Source organism: Salvia hispanica, chromosome 3 (genome assembly GCF_029641045.1).
Source record: "Salvia hispanica isolate PSC_SH4W2 chromosome 3, Shi_PSC_v1, whole genome shotgun sequence".
NCBI classification, from domain to species: domain Eukaryota; kingdom Viridiplantae; phylum Streptophyta; class Magnoliopsida; order Lamiales; family Lamiaceae; genus Salvia; species Salvia hispanica.
Genome location: NC_142694.1, coordinates 51,997,080 through 52,022,995, shown reverse-complemented (window position 1 = coordinate 52,022,995; position 25,916 = coordinate 51,997,080). Strand labels below are relative to the sequence as shown.

The 25,916-nt window shown below is 34.4% G+C and overlaps 3 protein-coding genes across 8 annotated transcripts; all 3 read left to right on the top strand.

The window, feature by feature from the left end:
- The first annotated feature begins 2,176 nt into the window (after nucleotides 1-2,176).
- On the top strand, nucleotides 2,177-7,131 carry CLO4 (Caleosin-related family protein). 6 transcript variants are annotated; one of them, XM_048110964.2, is made up of 7 exons: nucleotides 2,177-2,293; nucleotides 2,486-2,584; nucleotides 2,681-2,766; nucleotides 5,715-5,809; nucleotides 6,406-6,531; nucleotides 6,609-6,752; nucleotides 6,871-7,131. In XM_048110964.2, exons 2-7 carry the CDS (start codon nucleotides 2,488-2,490, stop codon nucleotides 6,887-6,889), a joined length of 567 nt encoding a protein of 188 aa, XP_047966921.1. In that variant the 5' UTR covers nucleotides 2,177-2,293; nucleotides 2,486-2,487; the 3' UTR covers nucleotides 6,890-7,131. The 6 variants fall into 6 exon arrangements, with proteins under 6 accessions (XP_047966921.1, XP_047966923.1, XP_047966919.1 ...); XM_048110966.2 differs by having other exon boundaries at nucleotides 2,243-2,395; nucleotides 6,874-7,131; XM_048110962.2 differs by having other exon boundaries at nucleotides 2,243-2,395.
- A 2,541-nt stretch (nucleotides 7,132-9,672) lies between these two features.
- Nucleotides 9,673-12,177, top strand: LOC125211237 (plasmodesmata-located protein 6-like). The gene is made up of 3 exons (XM_048110960.2): nucleotides 9,673-10,499; nucleotides 11,657-11,779; nucleotides 11,890-12,177. The coding sequence occupies exons 1-3, from the start codon at nucleotides 9,782-9,784 to the stop codon at nucleotides 11,901-11,903; spliced, it is 855 nt and encodes a 284-aa protein (XP_047966917.1). The 5' UTR covers nucleotides 9,673-9,781; the 3' UTR covers nucleotides 11,904-12,177.
- A 3,717-nt stretch (nucleotides 12,178-15,894) lies between these two features.
- Nucleotides 15,895-18,377, top strand: LOC125211232 (putative inactive receptor kinase At1g48480). The gene is made up of 2 exons (XM_048110954.2): nucleotides 15,895-17,314; nucleotides 17,426-18,377. The coding sequence occupies exons 1-2, from the start codon at nucleotides 16,054-16,056 to the stop codon at nucleotides 17,962-17,964; spliced, it is 1,800 nt and encodes a 599-aa protein (XP_047966911.1). The 5' UTR covers nucleotides 15,895-16,053; the 3' UTR covers nucleotides 17,965-18,377.
- Nucleotides 18,378-25,916: the final 7,539 nt, after the last annotated feature.

Below are 25,916 nucleotides of genomic sequence, written 5' to 3'. Positions count from 1 at the left end.
TAATAACTTTTAATTTGCCGCTAAAGAAAGAGGTGAATTAAATATGAGAGGAACGTAGTAGTACGTATATGGAGTCGTTAGTAGTATAATATATTAGGTGATGCTAAAGCCAAAGTCTGAGTGGATATCCAATTTATTCGGACAACTGATGCTTTGATTGGCCGAGTTTATCTATGCGCTGTTGTCCACGATGCTATCCTTTTTACTTTTTGGCATCTGTATAAAATAATTATTCTAGTTTATGGACGTGTAATCACTTTTTTTATTGTTTTAGTGTTTTCGGAACTAAAGTTTATTAAAAAATATTGAACACAAAAATTCCATAGCTAAAATGTGTAAAGTTTAAAATTGAAAGTTCATAAACTAGAAACCATCTATGTGATTAAATCAATATTTTATTACTCCTCCCGTACCATAAAAATAATAACATTTTCTATTGAAGGATGTCCCATAAAAATATCCCCTTTTATTTTTGGTAACGTTCTTCCTCTAATACAGTGAGTCTCATTTTCCATTAATACTGCTATAATTACCTATTTTTCTATCTCTATCTTACTTTATTAATTGAGCCTTAATTTTCGTGTCATCCCAATTATCTATATTTTTATGGAACAGAGGGACTGAAGGAGTAATATGTACCCTGAGTGGTTGGGAGATGGGGGCTGAGCTTTTGGGAAGAAGATCACATGGCACATTTCATTGTAGCTAAAAATTATTCAAGATTTTTTTCTCTCCAAAATGGATACATATATTAGGAGACAATACAATACAGTATTACAATACCAACTTTTCCATATGGTGCTTGAAATATAATTCAAACGGTTAATTAATAGCCAAGTAACATTGAGTGAATTCGACTCGACGATTGTGGAAAACACATGAAATCTCCTGCCATGTAATTCAGAGATTAGAGGGTTGTGATTATTTTCCAAAAAAGAAATAGGGGAAGGGATTAAAGAGTGGTAAATGGTGACTTGACGCAACAGAGCATCAAACTGTGATGCAATACATCTCTCTTCTTCATTTTTACCTAAAACTAAAATGGAATCATATAAAAACCAAAGCTATACATCCAAAAATAAATAACAGACCGAAGGAATAATATAATTTCTCATGTTTCCACAGTAAGCAAATTTACATTTATATTTAGAATTACTCTATTGATATTTTAAAATAATATTGCTACTAAAATACTAGTATTTTTTTCACTTTTAAAGGTAATACTACTAGAAAACCAAAGCAGTAAAATAATTCTGACAAAGCGTAGCTTGTTTGTGCGTGATTCCTTCCCCGCAACAATATCATTTTTATCATGCCACAATTATTAGGCAAGCAATTAATTAATTTTAATGTAAGGGCCCACGTTTAATTTGACTATTAATCTATTTCTCTGGCTACATTCGAAATATTATATAGTATTTATTTATGTGGATTCATTAGTCTCCGAGTCGCAAACATTATTCTTCCCATGGCATCGTTAAGATTTGCAACTTGGTACCACTCTACCAAGATGTTGGTCAAACTATGAATAAAAGAATATTTGTCTACCAAAATTAATTCGCCCAACCGTACGGATCTTACTATTTATTTATTAAAATAAATCGTTTTAATTATGAAATTTGGTTGGCTTCAATTTGGATATTGCGTCTGATTATTTTACCAAATAAATTTGTACTTATTTCAGCTATATATTAACGGAATAAACTGCATTTGCTGGTCGAAGTTGGCCTATATTTGTTCATTTATATGCTAAGAATAAAGATAATTGTACATTAATTCATAACAAAAACAATTTTATTACGTATAACGTAGGGATAAAGAAAAAGAACACGATTTGCGTGACCAACGAGATGATGTAACCACCCATTGTTTTAACTTTTAATCGTTGTTGTACTTTATCTCTAATAATATTTTTTTTCAGAAAAAAGTATAGCAAATTTCAGTAAACGTGCCAAATCAAAATTAATAAATAATTAAGGCAAATAAAAGCTTGTAATATTCCCATAATATTTGAAATTTTAAAGATTTGGTGTATATTGAGAGATGTGATTAAATTAAAAAAAGTCCTCTTAGAAATCGAGTATTTTCTTTTAATGTATAAATGAATGTTTTTTCACAAAAAATATTATACAAATGTAGAATAAATGAATTTGGAATGAATAGGCATTTTGATTTATTTGTCTTTGCCAAAAACGACTAAAGATTTTCACATACTCAGCCAGCGCCCTATCTCCAGAAATCCCTCTCTCTATCATTCCGTTTCTATAAATACCGCAAAGCAACCCCCATTTGTGTATGAACCAACCGCAGTGATTCCTTCTCCTTTAATTTGTATATCTCCGTTGTAAAAGCAACATTTTTTTGATTCTAACTCTGTTTCAACAAGTAACAAAAGGCAACAAGTTATTCCTTCTCCTTTCCCAATCCCATTTTATTTTTTTTCCATAAATTCACTAATTGGAGACGGCATCTGCATGCTATACAGGAATGGAAGATCACAATCAGATTAGCGCTCTACAGAAACATGTAATGTTCTTCGATCGAAATAACGACGGCGTTATTTACCCCTCCGAAACTTTTGAAGGTTTCTCTCTCTCTCTCTCTCTTAATTCTCTCTATCTGTGAGTTTTACGGTGAAATTAGTGGTGTGTTGATGGGGATGAGTTGTTGATTTGTTCAGGATTTCGAGCAATTGGAGCGGGGATAGCGTTGTCCTCCGTCGCCGCCTTCTTCATAAACGTCGGCCTCAGCCGGAAAACGAGACCGGTAAAATCTCTTACTGATATTTCGGTGTTTTTGTAGAGGCTTTAATATTAAATCGACGGTAGATTTGTTGCCGATTGGACCGTTTCTACTTTCTACCAAGATTTTTTTACCGATTTTCAAATTGGGATTTTCATTCTTCCTAAAATGCAGGACCCTAAATGCCTAACACACACTCAATTTTTTCAATTTCATAGATGTTTGGGGTCAATATTTGTCAGAAAAAATTTGGTTTTATTCCGAGTACACTGTCTACCCGGTCTAGTTTTGAAACCACACCTATCTAACATGTGTGATACACATGGTTTGGTGAAATAATCTTATTTAATACTCGTCCACCATAAAAATCTCATTGAACGAATTTTAATACTCTTTTCAACCACGAAAAATAGTCAAATATACGTAGAAATTTCCTTACGTACTTTACCACTTTTTCATCAACTCTTTTACTTGTTCTCCCCTTTCTCGTACTTAATTTTTTATACACAGAAGAGTACGAAATTAATAAAATATAAAAGATAAAAAATAAAATAAGTCAAGTAAAAAGAGAAAAAGAAAATAAGAATAATAGAAGAGATAAAGATAAAATATTGAATTAAATGTGAGTAATAAATTGATAGTATTAACTTCCATTTTTAGCATGTGACGGGCGAGGAGTAATCATTTCAATAATGGAATGAATTGGAAATTTTGTTAATATTGAGACTTTATAAAATACTCCCTCCGTCCCTGATTAAGAGTCACACTCTGACCGGACACGGGTTTTAAGAAATATAAAGAAAAGATGTTGAAAAAGTTAGTGGAATGTGAGACCCACTTTTTTATATTGGTTTTATAATAAAATGTAAGTGAAGTGAGTTGGTGGAATGTGAGACCTACTTATCATTTATGGTAAAAATGTAGTGTGACTCTTAATTGGGAATAAACCAAAATGGAAAAGTGTGACTCTTAATCAGGACGGAGGGAATAATCAATTACAGTATATAATTACTTTAAATGTTGTCCCATGGCATGTGTTAAAGATGTGGCATCGTTTAAATAGTTGGACATTTTGTCTGTATAGTATTTTTCTGACTGTCGTGTCATATATAATTTCCCTCAGCTTTGAGATTATGTGACATTTAAAAATAATGTCAGCATTATTATATAATCGATTATCGTCGGAATTGACTAGAAATTAACTAAATTTAGTTAATTTTCTAAACATTTGCTCGAAAGAATTACATAGTGATTTGTAGGGCTCCATCACACGAATGCTACATTTAAATGTTATTGTGTTCATATAGTATTTTCTGACTGTTACATCATATATAATTTTTCCTAAATTTGTGATTATGAGAATTAATAAGAATGTTAACATTATTATATGATCGGTCATTTTTAAAAGACGTGGTGTTAATAAGAACTCAACCAAATATGTGATCTTTCCTACCATTTGTCATAAATATTTAAACAATACAGTAGTATGAATCACTTAAAAGACTTCCCCAATTTGCAAATACGTAAGTGAAAGGAGAACATAAAATTAGTTTTTTTTGGTAGAAGTTAGAACTAATAGTCTGGTACATTACACCCATCATTAAATATAGTAATCATAGTAAATTCCACTTTTACCTTCCAACACAAATAGAAACGACACACCACCTTCAAGTTTAAAGCGAAGGCCAAAAGTAGAATCGCATGCCAATTAGTAATGATACGAGGCTGATATTTCTTGGCCCCTCTCTCATCCTTTTATTTTTGATCTGAATATGTTTTTAGTTATGCTATATGGAGATGTATACTCTTATGATTGACAATACATACGATTGAGTATTTTTATTATCATTTTAAGGATTTCTTCAATCCTAGCCTTTTCAACCAATATCAATTAAGTTTGTCGAATCAAATTATTTTCTTATCCATCATAGTAAATGATAGTAGTAATTTTTTTGAGGCGTTGTAAATTATATCAATTATGAATAATACATTTTCCTAAATCTATTAAGTACTCCTAGTAAGTAGTAATTTATATCTTAGGCATGCGTTTGTAGTTGGCTAGGAGATATTCAAGAATTGTAGAGAAGAAATGAGACATAATTGTAGAGAAAAATGAGAGAGATACTGAGAAGGGACCCATAGTTTGAGAGATAGCGACAATTAGAAAAATGATTTTGTTCTTCTTGCTAAATTTATTATCGAACACCAGACAAATATTTATGCACTATAAAAATCTGGGAAAATATCCCCATCCACTCAAAATCAAATCAAATCCTAACAAAACAGTGAAATAAATCATACTCCATGATTCTGATTGTCAGCCCATTTCATGCATAAAATTGCAAATATAATACTTTTAAGTATAAAATATCTGTATCAGAATATCATAGAATACTAATAAATATAATAGTATATAGTATATACTATAAAATATCTGTATCAGAATATCACAGAAAACAACAAGATATAGCGTGGGTGCGTATGTCCATAACAAAAAATGTATTACTTGAAGCTATTAAAGAAGTTAGGAAGAACATTTTTTTAACACAGTTTAGGTGTAGAACCATTTTTTAAATAGTTTAAATTTAAGACATGTGTGATTGCATTAGTCATCTCTACTTATTTGTAGCAATGATAAGTTGATAACCATAACTTCCATTTATCATGACTTGTTATATTCATTATACGAGAGTTACTTGAATTGTCACTTTTGTGACGATTTAAACTGCATGTGATTGCGAAAGATAAAATCCAGTTTGTTCACAGGTTCGATTTTATCATACGTTGCTAAAAAAACTGTCATCTCAACTTTGTCATGAATGGACCTTTTAGTATTACTATTTGTGATCTTCAAGGTGCAAGGATAGATATATTGTGAGGGTTTTACTAGTCACTTTCTTTCCGTAGTGAATAATCTAGAAGCCACGAATGGAAAATGAAATTATGGTTTTGTGTTGGTTTATTGGATGCAGGGGCAACCCTTCTCTTTTCATTTTCCAATTGAGGTGAAAAACATCAAACTGGCAAAGCATACTAGTGATTCTGGTGTCTATGACAAAGAAGGAAGGTACACTTCTCTTGCTTATTCTTTACATGAATACTATATGTCAAGACACTTTAATGATTTCACAAGTCTTCACATGGGATATTATTCTAAATTCTAGCTTGGATGTTTTAACAATCATTACAGGAATTTTTTTTTTCTAATCAAGATTTACTGCCTTTAGCAAAGAAGTAGTAGTATAATTTTGTAAAGATCAAATGATTGTTTGATAATGCAAGTGGAATATATTTTATTATAAGCTTATGACTAATTGAGGAGACCAACAAAAGAAATTTATAGTGCTTGATGACCATGATTCCTTTGCATGCAATGACTAGTCACATGCAATACTTTCTTGATCTTAGTATATATTGAGTTTCACTTGGGATATGATTTCCTTATCATTACTACTATAAAGTGAGAAATCTCATTTTTTATACTCCATATCTTTATGTATTTTGATCTCCAATGATAATTTAGTAGTAATTTTTTAGTACTCAATAAAGTATTCAAACCCTCAACTTTTTCATGTGTTGCACTATAGCAATCAAACATGTATCTGTATGGAAAACAGAAAAATATGGGTGTCTTATGCTTCTATTCTTGATTTCACTTGGAAGGTTTGTTTCTGAAAAGTTTGAGGAGATATTTGCAAAGCATGCCCTTACACAACAACAAGCCTTGACTGCAGACGAGTTGCAAAAGTTCATGAAATCCAATAGGGAGCCAAAGGACTATGGTGGATGGTACATTTTTTCAAATCTTTTCTCATTTTTCAAGCAATGGAGTAATGTGCAATATAACAATGGGTTTGTGTGTACAGGTTGGCTGGTTACACAGAGTGGAAGATACTGCATTACCTTTGCAAGGACGAACACGGGATGCTGCACAAAGACACAATAAGAGCTGCTTATGATGGATCCCTCTTCCAGAAAATGGCTGATGAGAAAGCATCTAAGAAGAAAAAGTAAATATTCATTTCCATGGATGAGTAGCTTAAAACTGTAATCTTCTCTTTATTTGGTATTTCATTCAGTAAATCAACAGGTGTTTTAGTTATACAAGTACATTTTTTTCTTTTTCAGCAGCACAATCCATGTTTGATGAACAAAAGATTTATAAGACCATCAGCGTTGATAACTTACGCCGCCACCCCTCTCATCTCATCTCACCCTCGGGTTTCAACATTGATGTCTTCTTCACCATGTTGATATAACACCAACTGATGCATCTGTTATTTGTTTTTTTTGTGTTGTTTTGAAAAGGTATACTTTGTGTTTGTAAGTTGTATTTTGTGAAGAATGTAAAATTTGTTATATTGTGTTTGTGTATGAATTCGAACGAAACACTCAACTACAGTGGGAAATGAGGGAGTACGATAAATAGAATATAATATAATAGTCTGCATCTGATTGTGCTTCGGCCAAATTGCATGCTTTGGAAAATCCTTAGTTAGATCATATAGAAACTGAAATTTCACCACCCTGCAATATATATGTACTTTCAATAAAGATTAAAAAAGGAATACATAGAGATAGGGGAGACTGGGTTGGACCCAACTATAGATATCCCATCACTGGACCTTTTTCTATAAAATTACTTATCTTTTGGGTTGATTATCTATCAATGCTAAAGAATTAATAAAAGAATTAAATAGTGGTATGATATGGAAATAAATCTATACATTTGAGACTTTAAAAATAGAAGCAAACCTATATAATTGGGACAGACAGAGTATATTCTTTCGTACACATATTTGGTTACATATTAAAATAAAAATACTCTCGCTTCCTTGTGTTTTCTCCAACAGAATGTTGTTTTTCGTGATTTCATAACAAATTTTTGCAGGGATGAATTTCTTTAATAATTAGTAATATGATGCATGGAAATTGATTTCTTAAGATGAATATAGTTTATAGTATTGCTAATAATTTCCTAGCTATCTGAAGTTCAACTCAAAAATCAAAACTAGTTTCTTTTGATTATTGTTCTTTTTTTGATAGGTGAATTTATTTCAATAGGAATAATTCTAGCCAAATACTGCCAAACAATAAAGTAATTAAGATTGCGATCTTTTTATCCCTACTTTTATTTTTCTTGAACTTTTAAATATGCAAAGTTGAAAGGAATATATATTTAGCAGCATCAACTCTCCTTTCTACTTTCGAAAGGGTGAGGATGAGGTTGCGGCCCAGTAGCTTATTTTCCCTTTCTCCATTATAATTGTGCAGTGAATGTATGAGTGTGTGTTAGTATTTTTTAACAAACCATTTTAATAGAATATTTTAGCACCTATGTAGATAATAAATTTGTGTCTTTGAGCTGCAAAAATTGTATGCGTTTGTCGTGTAAGAATAAAGAAATCACGTCTCGACATTTGAATTTATTGAGATATTGATAAGACTATAAGAAATTAGGCATTTTCCAAAATCTTGACCCACTATATAGAATACAAACTTGGCCCAAAGACAGCTGCTCCTCAAATTAATCCCTAATTTTTCTTCCTTTTTTGTCTTATTTTATACTTTTCTGCAATATATTTTACTACCATTCTTTCCCTCCCACTTGACACATTTTTGTTTTTTTTATATCTCACTTAAAACTATGCATTTCTAAAAATGAAATATTTATCTCTATTTTATTTTCTCTCAACATTAACATATATATATATAGCTAATTAAACAACATCGCATAAAATCAAATGTCATAAATAAGATTGCTGGAGTAGTCTTTCGTAATTCATTCAATTGGAACTGGCCTTTCATCATTTTACATAATCAGTTTAATTTCATAAATTATTAGTATTACATAATCAGTTTATAATCATAAATTATTATACTAGATTATAGAAGTATAATTTATGTGACATTAAAACTAACTTGAACTTTTTAAAAAAATTATATTTATACGTATAGAGTATCATTTCATACAATATTAATTCAATTTTCTTAATAATTTTATTACACGTGATGATTACAAAGTCGTAAAAGTGACATGACACTCTATTTAACATTTTCCACATCAATCATTGTCAACGATTCAACTGACAACATTAATCTGGGATAGAAGCTATATGCGTATCCATTACTGCATATGTTAATCACAATGGCTGGGATCTACTGCAAATTCTTTTAATTTGATGAATCAATGGTCTGAAAAAGTTAGTGAAAAGGTTGTGCAAGTATATATGAAACCTATCATAGCAAGTTCGTGATCAATTGCAAAATCGATCGCATTGTCTCTTTCAATTTCAAGTTTTCTTTTGTGCTGGTGACTTCAAATCTGGATTAATTTAATTGCACGATTAAATCATTAATGGCGATCGAACTATATACTAAGTAGAGTTTGACTGCAATTTACTCTTGAGTTATATGTTCCTCCTTATCCCTAGTGTTTATACTTTATACAGTCATGGGACGGATCACCTAATCCTAATTATTATCCATATTTCATTACATGTCATTTTCTGCTATATGTAGCCATAATTATATAATTATTACTTAGTTGAAAATGCTGTGCTTACTCATAAATATTCAGCCTCTCCCTATATTGCAATTTGTCCCTTTTCTACGATTTTCTACATTTCTAAAACTTTCACATTCATGTCATAAGATAAAGCACTAATTATTCTTAAAAAAGTATGTGACTGATCTAGCTTCTGATATAGCTGTAGACCATACACAGATTATCAACCACAATATGTTACATGGAGTACATTTTTACATATATCGTGGTCTAAAATTGTCCCCATTGGAATCACCTTTTTTGCAACTCACATATACCATTATGCCTTTTCTACAAATTCAGATTATTCCACCATTATAAGATGTTAATTTACATACAACCAAAAAAATATTAGCAATTAATCAAACAATAGCAAAAAGATAAAATTGAGGGAGAAACTTCCGCTATACCTATTTATATTCATCACACTACACACACTCAAAATTCAATATATATTGCAATTGATCAGAATTCACACATCACAATCAACACATGAACATGCAGTCTCCCTCTCCCCCTCTCTTCATATTGGTTACCATAATCCTCACCCAATTATCAAAAACCTGTTATAGCGCATCACTGGATTCATTCATATACGTAGGCTGCTCCCAGCTCAAATACACCCCGGGCAGCCCCTACCAGTCCAACCTCAACGCAATCCTGACCTCCATCGTCAGCGCCGCCGCCTCTGCTAATTACAACAACTTCAAAATCGCCCTCCCGGGCTCGGCCCAGGGCGACGTCGCCTACGGCCTCTACCAGTGCCGCGGCGACCTCGCCTCGGGCGACTGCCGCCAGTGCGTCTCGGGGGCGGTGGCCCGCCTGGGGGCCACGTGCGCGGGCGCCACGGGAGGGGCGCTGCAGCTCGAGGGCTGCTTCGTCCGCTTCGACAACGACTCGTTCGTCGGGGCGGAGGACAAGACGGTGGCGGCGGACAGGTGCGGCCCGCTCGACTCGGGCGAGCTGGCGCGGCGCGACTCGGTTTTGTCGTATCTGGGCGCCGGGGGGCAGTTTTTTAGGGTGAGTGAGGCCGGGAGGGTGCAGGGCGTGGCGCAGTGCGTGCAGGATCTGAGCGTGGGGGAGTGCCAGGATTGCTTGTCGGATGCGGTCGAGCGACTCAGGACGCAGTGCGGCTCGGCTGCGTGGGGAGATATGTTCTTCGCCAAGTGCTACGCGCGCTACTCGGAGCGTGGTTACACCTCCAAACCCGGTAACTAACTTCACCCGCCTTTTTTTTACCTATATCACTTTATTTGGTTAACTCCGCCGTTAAATTATTCAGGCGACGGAGAAAAAATTGCGATGTGAAAATAAATATCGATATTTAATATATTTTCAAATTTCAAGTACATAAGATTGAATTATAAATACGTTATGAAATAGTGGGTGCGGTGTGATTTTAGAGAGTGGGCCGCTTCTTAATTATTATTAACGCTAACAGTCATAAAAATGACAATATGATGTGTCTAAATCATAGTGAAAGGGTAAATTAATTTTTTGGTGCAAGTGGGATTACCCCTAGAGCGGAAAATAATGGAAATGATGAGTTTTTGTGGATCGAAATGAAATCGTGTGTCTTAGAAGAAAGATAGCAGTCTTTGGCTTTTTTTCCCTTATATATACTAGGCCAATATATTTTGCTGAAAAAGCTGAAATATACACTCTGATATATGATCATGCCGTGAGCTTCACATAATTGAATAACTAGGAAAAGGAAAAAGTTGAAGCAAAGGTTCAGTTTCTTCCTTTTTCTGTTTTAGGGTGGGGAATTATTTTCAATGAGGCCGGCAATTCCTTTTACTTCAAGAATCTAACCCACACAATGCATAATCCAAACCACCCAAAAAAGGTTTAACTTTAAACCTTTTAATGAGGAATATATACAATACTGTATTATCTTAAAATTTAGTTGTATAGAATCCACGGTGTGCATACATAAATACAAAGGAACGGGGAAGTGCACTAATTGCTAGTCCAATTTTTTGTAGGTTAGGAGTATAACTTTTTTTGCTAGTGAATATTACTAACTTAATTCCTAGGCAATTTCATATGCGTTTAAACCGCCATATAAAAAACAATTTATGCTTTATTTTATTTTAATAAATATTCCGAAAATACAAATATTTGAAAATAATTCCGAACCGGTGGTTTTATATTTCCATTTTTTATGTTTTGTGTACGTACTGTCTTTATACAGGTAGTTAGCATTGTGTTGATATGAAGCATTGCTAAAACTAAAAATCATGATTTATTAATTATGAGATTACTACCTCACGAGCTACAAGGTTCCATTGCCACATTCTAGTTTAGTTTTGATTAATTATTTTTTCATGGGAGAGCAACAATTTATTATATATTATTGTACAGAAAATGATGATGATGATGATGATGAGCTGAATAAAACACTAGCCATTTTCATTGGACTTGTAGCTGGTGTAGCAATACTCGTGGTCTTTCTCTCTTTCTTGAGTAAAGCTTTGGATCACAAAGGTAACTCATCCTAAATCTCCCCCTTAAATTAATTACGAGTTAATAGTTGCATTTGTGAATGATGAATTAAAAAATCTATAGTAATTAACATTTCTTCAATATAATTGCAGGTGGCGGTAAATAAGCAAATCACGTAGCAATCGTGTGGTGAAATTCTTTTTTTTTTTTGTGGTTTATCTCTTTTCTTTGGCTTAAGTGAACAACGAAAAAAGTGAAGGAAAATTCAAATTTCCATTTGGTCCATGCCTTTATCTTGTCGTAGTTTTCATGAATAATATTCGTTACACTTTTGTAAAAAAGGGTTGATTCTGCAACGACGATCAAGATCATTTTAAAACCTTAGGCTAGCCAATTGATTAAATTGTTACCGAATATAATGTATTTTTTGTCGTGGTGCACCTTCAGTTCTTCCATTTCATTTCTAATTGTGTTCCAATAATTTCGATGAGGAACCTTCACCTATTTAAATCCTTTAGCCTTATTTGCACTCAACGAGTACTGATCTACGAGCATTGACAATGAGCACTTAATCATACTAACAGCTAATTATTTAAGAAGTCACAAAAATAAAACTACAAATAAATAAACACAAACAAAATATTGAAAACCAATATAGGAGAAAAATATAGTTGTGAATGTTCAAATAATCATACTTGATTTCTTTCAAAACTACTTTTTATAATTTTTAAATCAAATTCACGACTCATTACAACCTTCGCCTTAAGATGCATATATATTACTGCTATATTTGCAACGTCTAAACACGGTGTTTAGGCGGAAAATATTTTTTATTATAATGTTTTCTCTTATGCCCCATATATATAATTATTCGAGTGATTAGTATTCCTAATAAGTGAAATTCCTCCGTAACGGGAATTTTATATATTGAAGACTCATGAACTTGCCCCGAACTTCTTCTTGTAAATAAACCTAACAAATAAACAAGATAAACCAAGAAATGGAACAAGAAAAATGGATAAAAGAATAGAGAATGAATTAGTGTTATGATTTAGGTGAAGAACAAGAAAGAAATCCCAAAGGCACTTTCACATACAAACATCTAATAGCTCCGAAAACTAGCAACACAACAACTAGCAAGCATACCTTTACAATCAACCTTAGCCCGACAAAAGATTGAATGCAACCCGAAGGAATTTGATAAGTCTTCAAAAGATGAAGAAGGTGAACTCTCAAATATGGAGAAGTTGTATCTTACAAATATTCAAAAGCTAATGACAAAAAACCTAGACATTGGTATTTATACTACAGGTTAAAGTGCAAAACAAAAGAGGAAAAAGGAGAAAAAATCGCAAGTCTCACAAAAACGCCCGGGTCGGGCGTTTTTCCTCTCCAGGCCGGGCAAACTCTCTGTGGTCTGGCGTTTTGCTTGTTGAACTGTGCGACTTTTGTAAAACGACCATCACTTCCTCATCCGGGTTCCGATTGAGGCGTGTTAGGTACCCACGCGAAACTCTTTTGACGATGAAGACAATGGTGGTCATAGAAGAGCATTTGGACACCATCTTAATAGGTATATTGATGTTTGAAACGGACCCCAGCTCTGATATGGTTCATTGGATACCTTCATTCCTTCTAATGGTTTGGCAAGTCCTGGATTCACATCACTCTGCACATATTTTGTAATAGTAAATATTTTATTCTAGCCAATTTTTCTCGTATTTCTATAAACTTGAGTTTGCCAGTTTAGGAAAACTGTGGCCCAACTTTGATGATGGCTCTATGAGAACACCAAAGCCCAAAGGAGGAATGGTAGAAAAGGATTAATTATAAAGGCCCATAGAGGGTATATGTAATCGATGGGCCCATCTCTTTTCTTTTTTAGATTCTTATTTAAAGAATAATTAAAAACATAATCAAGCCTCTTATTAATCTAAAAAAGAATTATTAAAAATATCAATACTTATTCGATTTTATTTCAATCTTTTCCAAATTAAATTCACAAGGACTAATAGTCCCACCATATACCGAAAATGTGAAAATATATAAGTTAGAAAGAACAAGAGATTAAACTATAGTACTAATGGCTAGTTGCTACACGCCAGATTGTAACTCGAATATATAAGATTAAAAGAACAAGAGATAAACTGTAGTATTAAAGTTACCAGAATAAACTATATAGTTGATTAGATGAAATCCTCTTTTTGCTAGACGATATATAAGCCTAGCACTCTCGAATCGAAGCTTTCAACTTGTCATCTGCAATGATAAAATAATTAATTTCTTCAATTTAATAGCATCAAAAATTTTTAAGCTCTGGTCAACTAGATTAAATGAGAGAATTGAGCTTAGACTTTTCTATATAGGCATGATGCACAGTCCACCAAGAAATGGCTGTAGGGTTTAAACTTTATAGCTTATAAGACCATGTCATTAGTGGAGAAAAAACAACCCAAACATTACTTTCTTTCCTCCAAAGGCGTAAACTATAGTACACCGTAAGTTTTATACTTCTATTCTTGACTTTTTTTTATGGCATTGTTCTATCAAAACTTGACAAATTGATCAACAAACAAATCGGTATGAATAGAGATAAAACATGGAAGTACTAATTTATACTCCGTATGATAACTAATCAAAATAAGTCAAAGTCCAAAATGGATATTTATCGTTAATCATCCTAATCAACCAATCTAATTAATACTTTAATTAAGAGAATTATTAGGACTAATATTTTAATTTGTTGTGATTAATGTTAAAACTCTTAAATCTTGTCGCATATCGACTTGGTGATGATCCTAACTTCTCTATATAAGTGTGGATAAAACTCTCTATTATAAAAATTTTTAATGGATGGATAACTCATTTCTAATAATTGATGCATTTAACGCGTGTCTATATAGGAGAACTGGTCTAGAAAATATTATGGCATAGAATTATTTGTAATTCTCGAAAAAGTTGTTTTTTGAATAAGTCATACACGAATGCTATTTTCTATAACTCCTTGTCATTAATAAATGATGGCCTACCTTTTTTCTGCCTTTTCCCAAGTTTGAATTATTGGTGTGGTGTATTTGTATACCATTTTGTAGTCTTTCATTATAATTGACATGTACCAAAAAAAAAAACTCTTAAAAAAAATAAATTAAACAATTAATGAATCGTACTCTTGTATGCATAAAATATAATAGTATTATTTTATTCTACATAAGTAAATTAAACACATCCCTTAAAAGATCTCGGATGGAATATAATCATTCTCCAAACCAATCATATGGAAAAACGGAGGAAAAAATGGAAGCAACTCTAATTAACATGTCTAACTTTAATTACACGGTGAATATGAGGAAATGTGCGGGTAAAATATTGTGCTTTCCTTTTTCTTTTGGTTCTTTCTCTAAAAAAAGTGTGTGAACAATATAGTAGATTTTGTGAAAGTTTATAACATTAAGAGGAAATTATTCTCCATAAAATGTCTAACTTTAAAGTTGTAGACTCAAATCCATAATAGAATCAGAAAAAAAAGTGTTAAACAATGTTTGAATCCAAAATTTGGTCCACATATTTTTATAACAAAGGACTCTTTTCATTCGATAAATTGCAACTTTAATAAACCAATTAACATGTCCGTTTAGTCAATTTCATAAAAGAAAAGCATATGAAGCTTGTTAGCTAACTGAAAATCTCATGTTACGTTTATAATAAAAAGTTAGTTAACTCGAGGTAACAAAATTGTCAATTATTTGGCAAAATGTTTGAATACCTAATTCCCATTTACCAGTAGGCTCCCACAATTCTCAACCTGCCTAATCTGGCAGCCGTTCGTCACGAGCGCCCGTAAAACTCACCAATAGTAAACAAGTATTGCACAAATTGCAAAGATAAGTAGAGATTAAATTTTGTGATAAATTGAAGAAAGAAAGAAGTGCATCAAATGAAATCTGAATCGGAAGTAGAATACAATCATACATAACCTGCCAAAATTCATGAGACCATCTATTTTTATACTTTAGTGCACAATGATTATATAATGCTAGGCACACGTAATGAACATTCCTCTAATTAAAATACTAAAGCAATAAATCTATATTTGTCCTAATTTGAATATGAGTCATGTAAACCAAAATGAACACAATGGAATAGTCACGGCAGCCGTCAATTCCTTGCAACATCAAGTCAATCCTCAACGCGCAAGTGATCGTTGACTGTCGCTCTACCATCATCAAAATAACTCAATTTAGCAATTTGCAATCAATCTTTGCATAAATCAGCTTCTACAAAATCATCCTAACATTTCAATTTCACACCATAATAAAATGTCACACCACCACCACCACCACCACCACCTCTTCCTCTTCCTCCACCTCCTCGTCTCCCTCATCCCCGTATTCTCCGATCTCGCCGCAGACCGCTCCGCCCTCCTCCGCCTACAAGAGGCCGTCGGCGGCCAAACCCTCCGCTGGAACACCACCGCCGGCTCCTCCCCTTGCAATTCGTGGCGGGGCGTCGTATGCAACGCCACAACCAACCGCGTCGTCGAGCTCCGCCTCCCAGGCAGCGGCCTCAGAGGCACCCTCCCGCCGAATTCCGTCGGAAACCTCACCGAACTCCGGGTGCTCAGCCTCCGCAACAACGCCCTCTCCGGCCAACTCCCTTCCGATTTAGCGTCGTGCACTTACCTCGAGGATATCCACCTGTCAGGGAACAGCTTCTCCGGCGAGATCCCGGATACCTTTTTCACGTTAACGAATCTCCTGCGTGTGAATTTCGCCGGAAACAGATTCTCCGGAAATCTATCCACCAATTTCAACAACCTCATTAATTTGAGGACTTTGTATCTGGAAAGCAACCAGTTGACCGGACCAATTCCTGATTGGAATAACCTAACCAACCTCAGAAATTTCAACGTTTCCTTCAACATCGATGTAACCGGATCAATTCCGTCCACATTAGCCAATTTTTCCGATCAATCCTTTTTAGGAACCTCTCTGTGTGGCAGACCTCTTCCTTCTTGCTCAAGTAATGGTGGAAACAACCTTTCCGACGGCGCAATAGCCGGAATCGCAATAGGATCATTCGCTGCATTGCTTATAATTCTCTGTGTTGCCTTCGTTTTGTGGAAAACATACAGAAGCAGAAAAGTGTTACCGCACAGATCTCCGGCCCCGCGTTCCCCCGCCGGCGACATTAGGACTCCAGATACAGAGCAATACAACTGGCGCAACAATGAATATTTGGAGACGAAGAAGGAGAGCGATGGATTGGTGTTTTTGGGGAAAGAGGATGCGGTTTTCAGTTTGCAGGAGCTGCTGAGCGCCTCCGCGGAGGTGATGGGGAAAGGGACGATCGGATCAACGTATAAGGCGTATTTTGAGAGCGGAATTCAAGTGGTTGTAAAGAGGTTGAAGAATGTCTCTGTTCCCGAGGCCGAGTTCAGAGTCAAAATCGAGGAAGTCGGATCGCTTCTTCACCGGAATCTCGAGCCTCTCCGTGGCTACTTCTACGGTACGGAGGAGAAGCTCCTTGTCTACCGCCCCATGCCCAAAGGCAGCCTCGCCGCCGCTCTCCACTCTTATGGTGAGATATAAAATTAGTCCATTTTCTATTTTTAAAAACATTTTCACTATAAAGTTAGTTTACTATTCTTTAGAAACATAAAACTGACACTGCAGTCTTTATCGATGACAGGAATGAGTAACCAGTCACTATCGCTGGAAACGAGGTGCAGGATCGCGGTGGGGGTGGCATCAGGGATCGAGTATCTCCACTCGGTGGGGTCCGGGACCGTGCACGGCAACATCAGGTCGTCGAACGTGTTCATCACGGAGGACTACGAGGCGCGCGTGTCGGAGTACGGGCTGGCGCGGCTGGTTGCGTCGAGCTCGAGCCTGAACGGGTACAGGGCGCCGGAGGTGCTGGACACGCGCGTGGGTTCGCAGAAGGCGGACGTGTACGGGCTGGGGGTGCTGCTGCTGGAGCTGCTGACGGGGAGGGAGCCCGACGGGATTCTGACGGAGGAAGGCGTGGCGCTGCCTGATTGGGTGCAGACGGTGGTGGAGGACAAGGGGACGGCTGCGGTGATCGATCCGAGTCTGATTGGGCGCGAGGAGTCGGAGGATCAGGTGGTTGAGCTATTGCTCGTGGCGCTTTCGTGCACGTCGCGGCAGCCTAGTGGTAGGCCATCGGCGGCGGATGTTGTGCGGCGGCTGCGGAAAATTTGTGATTGAAGAAGACGTCGTGTATTGGTATTTGGTTTGGAGAAGCTTTGCAGAAGATGATCTCTCGTTTCCTTCTTCATTAGCTGTGCAGAAGATGATCTCTCGCTTACTTCTTCATTAATTCATGTATGTATGTGAATGTGTGTGTGTGTGTGTCTGAGAGACAGCAAAAGCGATGCCGAAATTGAGATATTTTTTCAGTGAAGTGACCAAACAGTACAAAAATAAAGAATAAAGATTGTCACAGTGAATTTTTTTTGGGTCTTGAAACACTGTAGGATGATTCAAGACTCAAATTTTCTACAACAAAATATTTTCTTGTTAGGGAATTTGCCTTCTTTATAGAGTAATTTGCTACTACTTCCTAAACATATCCATGATCCCGTATTAATGATAAAATAGCTACTTTTTTTTCTCTTTTATATGAACTAGTGTTAACCCACGTGCGATGCACGACAAAATATTTTTTTTATCACATATTTTTAAATTGTTAATTGATTAATTAAAATATGAAAATATAACTATATAAAATTTAAAAATAGAAAAATATACATATAATAAAAATTCAATAAATATATGCTCCTCGATGCATTTTACACTTAAAAACATAAAATTAAACATATTTGAAATGGAATCAAGGTAGACACAATTATTTGGACAACGATGAAGAGACTATATCAAGTGTTAGATACATTTAAAAAATATGTTTAAAACAATCCTTCATATTTCTCAACTAAAAATAATGTATATCACACTTTTAACAAAATAATAAATCGATAACTCATAATATTCAAAATGTCAAAACTATGAACATAAAAAAATTCAAATGATAAACTATACAAAAAATATTACATTAATTGGTTGAATTAACACTATTATATTAATGAATAATGATAGCCCTTTTGAATGTTGGAACGTTTACCTTTATTTATTGTACTTTTAAACGTGGCTTGTTGGAATATGAAAAATCTATATTATTTTTTATGCTACTTTACAATTCTCAATGCTGCAAATTTTCTTTTTGTAAAATATATTTAATAAGTATATATTTTACTTAGTTGATCACCTATATATAAGATAATTAGATTCTCTATAGAAAATCAGTTGTATCCCGGAACAATTAAGTGCCAAATCCTAATTTCAACAATAGTATTATTAGTAAACCAAAATTTGGTTGTAGACTATTTTATTTTGTTTGAACAACTAATTGTTTGATCAACTCTATTTTGAAAGGTTTAATTATCTCATTGCAAATATACATATTATGCACCACTTATTAATTCATCATAAGTCATAAAATATTATTTTTGAGACACCATATAATATAATTACAACACAAGTTGGAATATAAATATATAAAATAATAGATTGTGTAAAGATGAAGATAAACATTATGCTTGTTTGAGTTAAGGATGTTACAATTCTTCCATCTCTAAGAATTGTAAAAAATATTAGCATAGAATTCTCGAACCATATACACGCAGTACTCTAACTATTGCAATAAAAAAAATGAAATGGAAATTACAACGAAAATTATAAAATAAACCGAACTATAAGTCTAGTTGAGAAAAACCCTCTTTCCGCACGACAAAGTACATCACGGTTAGTACTTTCGAATTGACGTATTATCCCCAAAGATGAAACGTCTTCCTCCTAACGTGTATAACTTCTCAAACCCGCTGGCACCGATGAACTTGATGGAGTTCCAAAAGTTGAGCAATACTCTAAAATATACAATAAAATGTTGAGAGCTTGAGAGAGAATGGTGAATGTGTAATTCATCTACAACTCTATGCTTTTTATAGGCACAAAATTAGAATATGAGAAATCATGAAATTAAAACATCATAAATTATAAAATTAAGAGAATAGAGGTTACAAAATTTGTTAAATGCTCATTATCCTATTTAAAGATTAGTCAAAGCATTAAAATATTTAAATAAATATTCATGAGAGTTACATATTTTATAATAATTCAAATTCACCCCATAACTTTTAAATATATCAAATTACGGCCAAAACTCGCCTTTTATATATGTATAGATGAGTCGTAATATCTTGTACCTCAAACTGATTGGATTAAAGACCACTTTAGAAGTTAGTGACATATTATGTATATAGAGGAAGACAAAACATACGTAATCGTCAAGGCCAACTAATACTAAGGACTCGTTTGATAAAAAAAATAGGATATGAGAAGATATGTAAAACACGATAAGAAATACGAGCTTCATGTCAAGATATACAAAGATATGATTTTTTTCGTTGTTCTTTGATCGAAAAGAAATTATCTAAATTTGTATAGTATATTATATAACATACTTAACTTAACAAATTGGTGGGTTACATAAACATGGTTAAAGTTATAATTTTGGTAAGATTGGATAGAGCCATGTCTTATATTGAGTTTTGAGTTAAGCTTAATTATGGTATCAAACAATTAGAAATGTCCATATATAATTCTTTATCTTGATATTACTAACTTATCAAACACGCCCAATATTTTAGAAAACATAAAGGATAGATATTAGTATTAAATAATTTTAATAAATTAATAATTTCTTAAACTTAATTTCACCAAATTTTTAGTAAAGATACATAGTTAAATATGTGTACCTCATGTTAAATCTCCTCTATTTCACAAATTCTGAATCACAACATTATAGTTTCGGTTTTCAAATTATTGTGTAAAATTGTTTCTATGAAATCTTATAAGAAGAAAAATTTGTTGCACTAAGACATATCCATGATTCTCCCAAAAATAAAAGGAATGCTTCAACAATATTAATTCGTTGAAGTATGTTTGTCTCACTTCCAAAACATGACAGTATGTAATTTGTTTACCATCAAATGCACATTGAAAGACGGCGAATTAAACCACCGCACAGCTCATCACATACCAGGTAACTCAATAAATCAACTCAATAGAATTCAATCAAATTTGCCACCAAAAATCACATTAATTAATCAATTTTTTCCGAGTCCATAATATCCCCAAGAATCTACTACCAATCTACCATCCATACGCACGGAAACGTAGTACCAATCGTACTGTTTTGACAATCTTAAGTGATCGTTGATTGAATAAGTAGGAGAATGGATGAAGTGAAAGATGACAATCATTCAAGGATTTGGGATGTTCCACTACGTCATCGCCGCCTCCGCAGTCGCACTCAGTGTTGTGTCCACCTGCATTGTCTAATTCAAAGCCCTCCAATCCAAAGACAAACACTATTTCCAAGCATAAGTCGGAGAGCAGAGAGCCCGACCCTAAGTCACTCCCGGGAAGAGGAAGATATACCATCTGCATTCTGCTGCTCCAGTTAAGTTGGAGAAACCTATTGAGAGTTTGATAGACAGGTACTATAAGTATAACCCTGCTAGCTTTGTTGACTCCTTGTTTGGTAGATTGTTACCTTGGATACTCCATGATTCCTCTGCTGAGTTTGTATCTTTATCAAATCTAGCTAATAGCTTATGATTATGTCTTTTATGGTACATCAGCGTTGGATGAAATCTTTTCAACTTTTGATATTTGAAGATATAGCTACCCTTGTGCAGCTCACGCAAACTTCTGATTCAGAATTTGTTACAAAAATTGCTGGAATTCTTTTGCTCAGAATTACTCATGATATAGAAATTAGATTTCAATTGCTTTATGCAATATTTTTGTCTGCTTTTGGGATCACATAATCTGGTGACTATTGGACTCAACTATTGTGTCTTGTAAAATGTTCTTTATTCAGAGATGCCACACATTCTGTTTATGTAGTTTGGCAGTTACATTAATTGTCTTATGATTTCTATCTATTATTCTAAGTTTCATCTCAGTTATGTTTGAGTAGCAACTACGAACCTTAAGCTACAATTAGTAACCTATTGCTCCCTAAAAAACACTAACCTATTTCATACTCCTTGAGGTGGAGGTATCATTCTTCAGCACTTGAAAATAATGCCTGCTAATTCAGTTAAAGTTGAGAACGTTGCTTATTACTGCTCCTGTGTTCTCTCCTGCAACATCTTGAGTTGAGTTCACCTAACAGCAGATCATGGCTTTATATTCCTTTGACTATCTGAGAGTGAATTATAATGACTTTGCTCATTCTTGAAATTAGATTCGGGTATTCTTTTCTGTCCCTGAGAACATAGCAGCAAGAATAGAGCTACCCGATTCTTTCTACAACCTTTCCACTGAAGAAGTGATATGGGAAGCAGAGCCAAGGAGGAAAAAGTTAGAGGAATCTAAGCTTCTTGTTCCTAAATCATATAGAGAAAAGCAGGCCAAAGCTGCAAGAAGGCAATATAATAAAACAGTTGTTAGAATACATTTACCTGATGGAGTGGTACTTCAAGCTATATTTCCATGGGAACAATATACAAGTCATTTCATATACTAGTATATTTTTTTACAGGCTTTATCAACTACTCCCTCCGTCCACGATTAATAGTCCCATTTCTAAATGGCGCGGGTTTTAAGAAATGTTAAGAAAAATGGATGGAAGAAAGTTAGTGGAATAGGGGTCCCACTTGTATATATTAGTTTTAAATGATATGTGAGTTGAATGAGTTAGTGGAATGTGAGGTCTCTTTACCATTTATGGTAATTATGAACCGGGACTCTTATTCGTGGACGGACCAAAATGGGAAAACGGGACTCTTATTCGTGGACGGAGGGAGTATTGAATTAGTAACCAATTTACTGTACTTGTGATTTACTGTATGTTATTGTTAGTAACTTGAGAATGAACTTTTGTTGCATTTTTTTTTTTTTTTTTTTTTCTGTTTACTCATCTTACTGATTTGTTTGATGTACTCGATCAACCGATTTCTCCTTTGAATATATATACTGAACCAATTATCTTCAACAAAATATGCCAAAAGCTGTGATCTTCTATAGCATTTTATTTTGACTGAGTAAAGATAACACAATGTGAACCTTTTCTTGTATTAGTTGGTGAGCAATGGAAGGAGAGAGAGGAATCACATTTGAAGAAGAGGATTTGCTTCCTGCAGCACTTATTAAGTTCAGCCCTATTGAAACAGGTGATACTGTTTTTACCGGTCTCTCCAACTCCTACAGATCAGCGTGCCATTTGTCTCTGCTTCCGCAGTTCCCCGCTTAAATTGTACTCAATCTCAACCATCAACAATACTTATGCTTCTGAAGAAAGTTAGAACCTATATATGGTATGTATAGTTGATACAATGTTGCAAATCATGTGGAAACTAACGTTTGTTGCTCGTTTTTCATTTCTCATGTAAAATCAATTCGTGTACCGTCCTTAAGCTGATCACCTAGAAGCAACTCTTCAGATTATGAGATACCTGAAAGGGACCTTTGGACATGAAATTGTGTTCGGAAAACATAAGCATTTGGAAGTGCATGGCTCCACAACAGGTTACTTCACTTTTGTTGGAGGATATCTTGGGGCATGACATAGTGAGAAACATAAGGTGGTTACACTTTCAAATATAGAAGCTGAATTCAGAGGAGTAAAAAGTGGATTGACATGGGTGCTATAGCTACAAAAGTTATTCGGTTGGATCGGATTTCCACCATCTTAAACATGTCAGATATATTGTGCGAACATGGTAGCCAACAATGTAACAGTCCGCCCTCCTAGGGTACAATAAATGCGGCGACTGCTACCAAAACTGACTTAAAAGAGTTTAACATAGGCTAGAGTTCCATTTAAAGAGGCTTGACCTAAGTATAAAACGGACTATCAGAGTCGCAAGTCAAAGGTTTAATCAAGAGAAATAAATGAAGGATAAGTACTATAAAGTATGATCAAAACTGAAGGGTTCAATAAATCCCAATGATATCACAAGATGTCTCAAGATTCTAAAACGAAAGGAACAAGTGCAAAATATCCAAATAATACTAAAGTGTTTCAAAGAAAATTCAGCGGAAACGACCAAGAGAAAGTGCAGCTATGTATGGAGACACAACTACGCTTGAAGTTCAAAACACCCATCTTAATTAGTTAATATGCTCAACACCCGCCACTGCTCGTCGTCGTTCAACCTGCACATAAGGAAAACACATGCAAGGCTGAGTATTTTAAAATACTCAGTGAACTCGTTGCCAAAACATTTTATAAGTTATGCCACCCTTACCATAGTGAACTCGAGGTTTTACACTTTTCAAAATAAATATTCAACGAGTATCACAAAAATATTTCCATAGATTGGCCAATCAAACAACTCCCCAATTTCCTCATCACTTTCCACAATCTCATCATTTCCATAGTGCGACGAAAGTGTGGCCACACTTTTCGCCCACGAGACCGGCCGACTAGCAAGGACGGCTCCCGATCCCACCGTGTACACAGCCTGGTAGGGTTTGCGGCCCGTACTCAGACCCGAATTCGTTTAAACATATCCATAGCCACTGTAGCCTAATGGAGCGTACTCACAAACTAGGCATCAGGCACACAATATCATCACAAAACAAAAATAGGCATGACATAACAGTTAAACCATCCTTATTTCTCCACATTCATATATTTGCACATAAAAGAGTTTAAGAGTAAAGCCCACCTCGACTGCTTAGATTTCAAGTATGTTCTTTCCTTTGTTATCCTGTTTCGCAACCGAGGTTTCACCTTTTAATCACATAGGCATATATCACAAATCAGATTCAACACAAACTCCTAACTCATGCATGTCTCAACGCTTTTCCCTTTTCCCATCGATTTATCTTAACGTCATCAATCAAGGCCATGTTCATCACATAAGTTCCATTTGCATCTCAACTCTAGATCTAACATCAACATATGTCACATAAGAGTATTTTGCCAACATACACACAACACACACACACACTCGCCACACCCACATGCACACACGCCACACGCATGTATACATATTTCCATATCCCCTTTATCCCACTTTCACTCAACAAGATGCATGAGGGTTCAAGAATACTGATTAATCGGTTAGAAAGAAGAGGAATCGAGTAGAAAGAAGAAGATTAATATGAGAATACCTTTTTGAGAATAACGAACGGTAGAAACGAAGTAAAGACTTGGTTCTTCAAAAATCGTGAGGCTCAAACTCTAATTCTTCTCAAAGGATGAAGGATTATTTGAGTAAAGTAGAAGAAAATTGAGAGAGAAGGAAAAGAGGGAGGGGGCGAAAATTGTGATGGCTAGGGTTAGGGGTTTCTCTTATTTATAGTGCTCAATAAGATCTTTAGGTAAATAATATAGAATATTTGGTAAGATTTGATTCTCCATAATTAATTAAAAACAAATATTGTGGAGTAGGGAGGAAGAAAATGATCTAGGGTTCAAGCATGGGGATTTTCGAAATATATGGCTTTTAATTAGCCAAGATTTTGTTTTGTATATTTTACGGAGTAGAATAAAATATCACGGAGCAAAATAAAAATAAAAATCCTCCCCATTGGGAAAAGAAATAGGCGGGTATTTGCTCCTTTAAATAAGGAATGGATCTTTAATATTAACTAAAATAAGATATGACAAGATCTCCTTGAGGTATGGAAAGATTTGGTAGAATATTTAAATTTTAGGTATGGAAGGAAATCAATAAGGGATCAATTAAAAATAAAATAATTCTTCCTTCCCAAATATAGGTGATTTTCGAAAATCACCTTAAAACAATAGGGTTCGATTTTTTTTCTTAGGAAATAGAGAATAATTGGGTTTTGGATTTAATTTGGATAAATATCCCAAGAATTAAATTAAATCCGGAAAAATGAGATTTTCTCCACTAAGGCTATGATTATCGAAAATTCCAAGGAAAAGGTTATGGAATAGTATCCTAAAAATCTCACTCACCCTTAAAAAATTAAATCATCACATAATTTCACCTTTAATTCAAATATTCGCATGCCACGCCATATAATCAACAAGTTTGACTTTTCAAACTTCCAACGCAACCCTAAACCCGACTCGGTCATAACTTTGTTCCTCAATTAATTCACGTCTCCTAAGT